At 36.3% G+C, this 8,023-nt stretch overlaps 1 protein-coding gene across 1 annotated transcript; it reads right to left on the reverse strand.

Moving 5' to 3' along the window:
- Nucleotides 1–141: 141 nt before the first annotated feature.
- On the reverse strand, nt 142–7,854 carry spag7 (sperm associated antigen 7). The gene is made up of 7 exons (XM_081366230.1): nt 7,696–7,854; nt 7,143–7,210; nt 6,966–7,054; nt 5,998–6,082; nt 4,589–4,678; nt 2,712–2,868; nt 142–1,081 (listed from the first exon to the last, which is right to left on the reverse strand). Exons 1-7 carry the CDS (start codon nt 7,823–7,825, stop codon nt 963–965), a joined length of 738 nt encoding a protein of 245 aa, XP_081222356.1. The 5' UTR covers nt 7,826–7,854; the 3' UTR covers nt 142–962.
- Between the last annotated feature and the right edge of the window lie 169 nt (nt 7,855–8,023).

The following is an 8,023-nucleotide window of genomic DNA, read 5'->3' on the forward strand; positions in this document are numbered from 1 at the left end:
GTAGCAAATTAATTAAATAAAATGTTAAATGTTTAAAAAATATCATAAGAACATTTTTAGATAGGGGAAGGGTTTAAAATTGTAGTAAATATTATAAATGACCAGGAAATTTGCACTTCATGGTATATGCACGATTTTTTTGAAGGGTAAATAAAGGGTAAACCATCAGTCAGTAAAGACACGGAGAATACGATTTGCCTTTAGCACAACTGATTCTGAATCTTTATTTTGAAACGTTTGTATGTCATCACAGTAGGCTTAAATACTATTTAGCATCATATTTGATCCATCTAGTCATGGTCCATGACCCAGAATGATGATTAGCCAGTGTAAATGGACAAAACATGTTAGATACAGATGAGATGAGATACATATATGCTTATTAGAGCTCAATGCAAACAGACTGAATTCAACACCTGTATATAAAAGACACAATGTACACTTAAAACATATCCTTAACCAAATTTATGTAAAACAAACCAAAAGAACAGTTACAAGAAACAACTACTAGTTTAAGGACATGCCGTCTCATGACTTAAAATAAACACGATTAAAATATCCATGGGGTCAAAACTACCAGTTATGTCAAGGCAACAAATATGACTTTTAATCAATGGAAATGCAAATGAAAACTATAATAAAACCAAATGTGTTTTAACAGATAACATATTAAATAGAGCTTATAGAGATCACCATGCCAAAATACACAGGGATTTGCTATATCAAACAACATGTTTCTGTTTGTTCTAATAATGACCTTTAAAAACACATTATTTGGGACAGTAATATAGAGTTCAAAGTATTTTTGAACAGTGCGCTTATACTGTGGCAGTTCTGGACTGCCTTTATGTGCATAAATTCATCTTTACCAAACCCTGCTGTTCATGTAAAACATTGTCATAGGAGTAAAATACTGTTTTATCACCCAACTGATCATATACACACACACACACACACGGCTCTCACACACCGCTCCCGCTGCCAGCTCCTTCTTCCTCGCCTCTCTTCTGCCTTTTTTTGGCTCGGATCTCGTTCATGGCTTCCTCAATGGAGCGAGTGTCTCTTTTATTGGCCACGGGAACTGTAACAATGAGCGTAAACACACATGGTAAAAAAAAAGTGTTGTGATCTCATGACAAGAGGCCTGGCGAGTCGGTTACATGTTTCTGGTCACACTTTAGATTAGGGTCCATTTCTCACTATTAACTACAACTTTTGCCTCAATAACTCCCAATAACTGCTTATTAATAGTTAGTAAGGTGGTGGTTAGGTTTAGGTATTGGGTAGGATTAGGAATGTAGAATATGGTCATGCAGAATATGTGCTTTACAAGTACTAATAAACAGCCAATATCCTAGTAATATGCATGCTAATACGCAACTTGTTAATAGTGAGAACTGGACCCTAAACTTACGTGTTACCCATGTTTCTACCTGGCAGCAACATGCACCTCCTGTGACCACTTGTAAATGAATCTGAAGGATTTTTGAAGATCATTTTACATCACTTAAAAAGCTCTCCGGTTTCTATATTTAAAGGGGTCATGACATGAGAAATCAAATTTGTATGGATTTTTTGACACATATTCACATAATGGTCTTTGTACCATTAAAACATCCTGCAAGTTTCATAGCTCAAAACATCCTCTTCATTGCTGTATAAACAAAGCATTTATTTAATGAAGCTCCAAAACCGGCTCGTTTTGATATTGTGTGACCGCTGACATCACACAGGCAAATACATCTGCATATGACCGCCTCCAGAGCAAGACATCAATGAATAGTTATACATCACCACAGGCCCCGCCCACTGGCATTCAGTCGCGTAACGGCTATTCCTTCACTGGATGCGAGCGTCGCGTCAAAAGCAAATAAAACCCATTATAATGACTGATGCTGTCTACACTGGACCTCAGTTTCTGACGTAATCCACACTCTGGAGTCTGTCGAGAACAGGACAAGTGAAAGAATGTTCACTTGTTTTAACGCGTCCAGTTTAAACAGCTTATTAGCATCTCTATGTGCCTCATATTACGTGCTTTGGGCGGTCACAGAAACACAGTGTTGTATAAACAGTAGTTTCGGCATTTGTGTGGAAAAATGTCAAATGGTGACGGAAAATGCATCAACTGCATTGAAAAAGAGTTTTATTCATACCTTACTACAAAGTGCTTACGGAGCACTGAAGATAGCAATGAGCTGACACGTCTGCTTGCTCGTGTATACCCGTTTTTAATTCACATGCACTGTGTATTCCCTTTCAAGTATTCCCTTGGCTCTACGCACCTGAAGCAAAAGGATTTCTTGTCTATTTGGAGCAACAATTTGTTCTAGTTTACCTTTATAGTACGAAAAGTCCATTCAGGAAAAACTTGATGGTATAGTCAGCAATATATAGAGTCTTTTTATAACAATATCACATGCTGCCTTCGTCCAATCAGTGGCACTGACACCGCAAATATGCCAAGAAGAACGTTAACCCAGGGCTAAGGAGTGTACAGTCTGAAATAGCATCTTATGAATAACCACCAGGATTACTTGTTAACCCCGGGTAAAGCATGAGCAGTGTGAAACGAGAAACATTTACCCGGGGATAACTAATTCAAGTGTAAAATGCACTAAATGTGCAATACTTCACTCGTTAGACACAGAGCTGCATGATATAGATTTTAAGTGTTTTACTAAGTGTTTAGATCCTTTAAATATACACACCACAGCCATATGCCTGGTTGGCTTCCAGCGTGTGCGCGGCGTCTTTAGCAGCAGACGTTCCTATCAGATGGCTGTATTTGTCTCTGTAGTTTGAGTTGGGCGACGCAGGCCTCTTCACACTGTGACTGGCTGCTTCCATCTCCAGTGCTGCCTTTTCCTGAAGAGAGTGCAGGAAAACATAAGACAGAAGTAGTCAAATACAGGACATCAATTAGACAGATACTTCCCAACAAAAATATTAATTCATAACAAAGCTCTATAAGATTATGAAATGACTTTCTCAGCTTATCTGACGCTTTGAAGCTGTTACGACCCGTCTTTTTATTCTCTACCTGATGGTGGCAGTATAACATCTGACTGTGACGTGTTGGAAACTCAGAATCGAAGACCAGGAGACTTGGTTCTTTCTTCAGCAGGATTCTTTATTGACAACACGAGCTGTAGTCATCAAGTCTATGTAACTTTACATGGTATCTAATAGGCATTCAGTGGGCAGTCCTTAAAGGTGCTGACAGTCCTTAAAAGTCTTGAACTTACACACTGCCTTAGAGATAACCACTAAATCTAATCATCTAAAGACAATAGAGGCATTTACCCCCAACTGGAGATAATGGTACCCCCCAAATTGTCAGAGAACTAAGACTATGTAAACATTCACACATAGTTCAACTCTCAGTAGGAAGACCAAAGACTAAGAAAACCCCTTCAATGGAAACTATATTGAATCGAATCAGTAAATGGATGCCATCATGTTCACCTTGAATGCCCAATACAGTGTAGTTCACCTTAGTTTTTCATGTGATGTTATGTAAGGAAGTAGGATCAGCAGATCTTAAACATATTCTTAAATTTGTAATCCTACAGACGTCACTGTTAACTGGATGATTGATGGGTGGAGAGTGTAAATGTTTGGACTGATTTACCCCAGAACACAGTTCTCCAGAGAAGTCGTTTGCTCCAATTTGTTCTATTTTAGTTTGTCTATTATTTCCCAACATTTATTACCCCATTGGACTATTATTTTCTCTTGTTTATTTAAATTCCTAGACATTGTGTTATATTTCTGTAACAGATCATTTTTGTTCCAAATAAATAAGCTTGAAATGCAAACCGTTTGTTTGTGTGTGTAAACCTCTTGATGTTACAGCCAGAAACGATCAGAGGTGTGTTTCCCGTACAACAACGTAACTCGATGCTTCACTACCATAGTACGATGCATCGTTGAAGAAATCAACTAGCTACTCACAACTGTTTCCCGAAACCACACTGTCGCGAATTGGTCGTTCAACCATGCTGGTTTATGTCGTCACACACGTGGTGGAGTAATAACTACTTTTAATGAATCTGTTTGAGATTGAATTAATGCTAGATATTTTGCTTTAAATTACAGACAAGGCATCTGAGGACTATTTCTCATTTTTCTCAGTTATTTTGCTTTATTTCCAGATTCAATCATAGGCTCGTTCTTACATAGTAGAGCACGTTCGCACATGCGCACTCTTCAAAAACTGTGCTTTAAATCTTGACAAACTCAAAGACGTAAATGACATTTGTATGTATTCTAAATAAAAGACACAGGTTGTACTGAATGTCATCTTGCTTATTTTGCTCAAGATAAGGATTTATTAAGTCCACACGTCATGCAATCTATAACTCTGCTTCTAACCACAGGTCGAGATCTGTCGTTCAAACACACAACTTTGCGATGCTGTTTGCGAATGTTCGTTGGAACGATGGTTTCGGGAAACACCGACTCGTTGAACTATGCTGATAACGACTGAACTTGAGACCATAGTTGGCAAACGATGCTTTCGGGAAACGCACCCCTGGCCGTGACGAAGCCTGACAGACAGTATTCTGTATGGACGTCATCTTACCTTTAGTCGACGCCTCTCCTCAGCTTTCTGCGGGTCCCACTCCTCACCTTTGCGATAAGCCTCCAGTTCTTCATCTGATGGTGCAAACTCCTTCAAAACCAAACACACTAAGCATTAATACACAGTATTCGTTAATTCAGAATCGAGACGAACTGAGTTTTGTTTTGTTTTTTTCACTACTGTCACACCTGAGGTAGTTTTTAGGGGTGTAATTATACCCTCATGTCACAATTCGATACATATCATGATACTGAACTCACGATACGATATTATTGCGATACTCCAAGACATAAGATAAAAGGTTAACAAAAAATTTACGGTTGATAAAATGCTAAATTTGGGTATTACATTGTGTGTGTAAATGAATAGGCTTGGACTTGGTGCTGGAAACCCAAAGCACAGGACAATAGAGACACCAGAATAACAATATTCATGATTCTGAAGCTGAAAATACTGAATTATTTTAGACGAATATGCTTGCGCTCTGTCACTTTAAAATAATGTTGGCCACTTTTTACTGGTAACATCAGACATTTGGCATTTGGCAAAACTAGATTTTTTTCCTCACACAGTAATTTTTATTTTTGGGTGACCTATACACAATAAATATTGTCACTATCCACGATACATATTGTTGCATTTTTGTATTGCGATATATTGTGACACGATATATTGTTATTAGTTTTGGTTCCTTACCACCGTCCCTTTAGGCTTGGCCAGTTGGGGTTTAAAAGACAGTTAATATTCAGAGGACAACACTTGAACTAAATTGAGCTGGATGACGGCACTATTGTCTTCTGTGGAGCTGCTTTATAGCTGAATCATGTTTGTTTCATAATTGACAAACTTTTTTTATTACTGAAGTGAATTGAATCAACATTGAACTGACTTGAACTAGATAATGACACTATTTCCTTCTGTAAAGCTGCTTTACAGCTGAAATTTAAGTATTTTGCATAACGTACAGTTTTCCTGTTTAGCGCTATGAAGCCGCTTTGAAGAAATCTGTAAAGCATAGTGCGCTGTAGAATAAATGTGAGAATTTGTTTTATTTTCCATTTGTATTTTTATTATTTTGTTTAGAATTTTTGCCACTTTTTAAATGTCTATATAGTTTTTATTATTTTTATTAGTATTAGTTATTTTTGCACATCAAGTTAAACAAAGAAAATTAGAAATATTGAGCTGAAATAAAATATATAAAAAAACTTAAATTCATTTTATTTTTGTAAACATTTATTTTATTTCAAGCAACAAAAAGGTTTTTTTAACGGTTTAACTTTTCATTTCAGTTATCTATAATAACTCTGGTGCGAACAGAATTAAAATGTTTCGATGTACAGTATCCAAAACACAAGGAAACATATTTACAAAGATCCTCCGGAGAGAAAGTTGTCTTCAATACATACCTTTTTAAACAGCATGACGTATCTGCTCTCTTCATCCTCACCAAAGGAAAAGGACGACAGCCCTGCGACCTCGGCCACATCATGCCTGAGAGAAGTGGAGGCGTTAGCATGAACTGTACGGTACGCCAATCAAAAAAACATATAGTTGTTTCTTAATATTAAACTAGAATAGCAGAATGCATTTAAAATAAATGTATTTTAACATTAATTAATCACAGCTGGTAATGTTATAGACTCTTATGCCATTCTGAAGGGCATAAAATTTAACCCAAATCCAGAAATTAAATTTGATAATCCAAAGTATCTGCAAATACGCTTCTATAAGCATGTAGTTTGCAGAATACCTCATCATGGCTTAAGAAATGTATTAAAAAAAACAGTGTGAAGGACGATATCATTCTGTTTATTTTTGTCATCTGCAGCTTTAAATGCTCAAGCTCTGTAAAGCAGGATGGATTCTGATTGGCTGTTATTGTTTTTATCGTTCATCAGCTGGGAAAAATCATTCCGTTAGTGATTCCAGCCATATTGTTTCTCTGTGCCGTTATGGTTATAGTTGTGGTGTCGACTCTTTTACATTTAGAATATGAAACAGAAGTTGTGATAGTATTTTCCTTCCCTATAGTGACATATATTTTGATTGAAGATTTACAAGGGCACATAAATCGGAAAAAATAGCGATGTGTGCACAGATAAACCATTTATAATAAATACTGCAATATTACATAAAGTATTAAGAACGACACATTTTTTATGTACTAACATAACTCAAATGGAAATAAAATTGATAAATTAATATTTAAAATAATAATAATAATAATAATAATAATAAAACACGAAATATTGAAACGTTTTGAAAATTTTAAAATGCAAACTGAAAAATATTTAAATAAAAGCCAATTCAAAATATTACTTAAAAGCTAGAATAGTATCTCAATGATACTAAAATAACACTGTGTTGAACTCACAATATGCTTCTCTCGATCTTTCCCATAGGGTTATATTTCTTCTTCTGCAGTTTGCTGTCCTGAATGAAGTCAGACACCTCTTTCTCCATCTAAAGCAAAAATTCACACTCATTTTCATAAACAAAACTTCATAGACATCATAGGCTCCTGTTTATGAGAGACAAAGAAAGGCAGTACCTTTCTCCTAAACTCAGTTTTTTTCCTCTTCTCATCCTCCTCGAGCTTCTTCAGCCTGGCTGCTTGTTCTGCACAATAAGAACAAAAATCATCAGAATATACAATAAAAATGACAAAAATTATTTCTTATTTACCACGTGTATGTGCACCGTGAAATTATTGGCATGTTAGTGAACAATTAGACAATTTATTTAACATTTACAACAGTTGCTGTGGCTGTAATAGTATTAAAGCTTAGCTATTATTGTTGAATTGCAATAGATTATTCGTGCTTTTAAGCAAATGTACGGCTGGCCTATTTATAAAACAGTTTAATACCAACCACAAAAGGCATCAACAAACCAGATATGACGTCGAGAGGACTTTCAACGACAGATGACGTATGCACGTTCATGTAATATTTCTCAGGCGCTGATTGGTTATATTTATTGCAGAGTTAGTGTCGCAGAGGGCACTCGGATATTTGTTTATTTCCACTTGTAAATCTACAAGCATTCTCAGTTTCACATTCTTAGCTACAAGGAAGTGTATTTGTAGAATTAAAACTTTATACCTCTAGCTTTCCGTCGGCTTTCTTGGTTGTGAACGGTTGGAGGCTTTTCCATCGAGCTCAAGATCGAGCCCAGGAGGTCCGCCATCTTTGGACTGTCTAATTCTGACCGGAAACTCGCTGCATGCTGCATTCTTGAAATTGCATTCTGGGTAATGTGGTCCAACCAGGGGATTTCACAATGACGTCATTAAATACAAATAAATGGGCTGAATCTAAAGAAAAACACCCAGGCGTAGGATGAATAGTCTTTGTATAGTTGAGCAAATGCTTGCTACATAGGTTTTATCATTTAGGAACTTTTACAAAAACTACAAAAATGCTTTTGATT

The sequence above is a fragment of the Scardinius erythrophthalmus genome, assembly GCF_964197995.2.
Source record: "Scardinius erythrophthalmus genome assembly, chromosome: 5".
Lineage (NCBI taxonomy): Eukaryota > Metazoa > Chordata > Actinopteri > Cypriniformes > Leuciscidae > Scardinius > Scardinius erythrophthalmus.

What these genes read in the sequence shown, in the direction of transcription:
- spag7 (XM_081366230.1), bottom strand. Translation starts at nt 7,825, where the DNA reads ATGCAGCATGCAGCGAGTTTCCGGTCAGAATTAGACAGTCCAAAGATG. An exon ending in AAGCCGACGGAAAGCTAGAG is followed by an intron (nt 7,211 to 7,695) that starts GTATAAAGTTTT and finishes CTTATTGTGCAG; the next exon opens with AACAAGCAGCCAGGCTGAAG. An exon ending in AGGAGAGGCGTCGACTAAAG is followed by an intron (nt 2,869 to 4,588) that starts GTAAGATGACGT and finishes CACTCTCTTCAG; the next exon opens with GAAAAGGCAGCACTGGAGAT.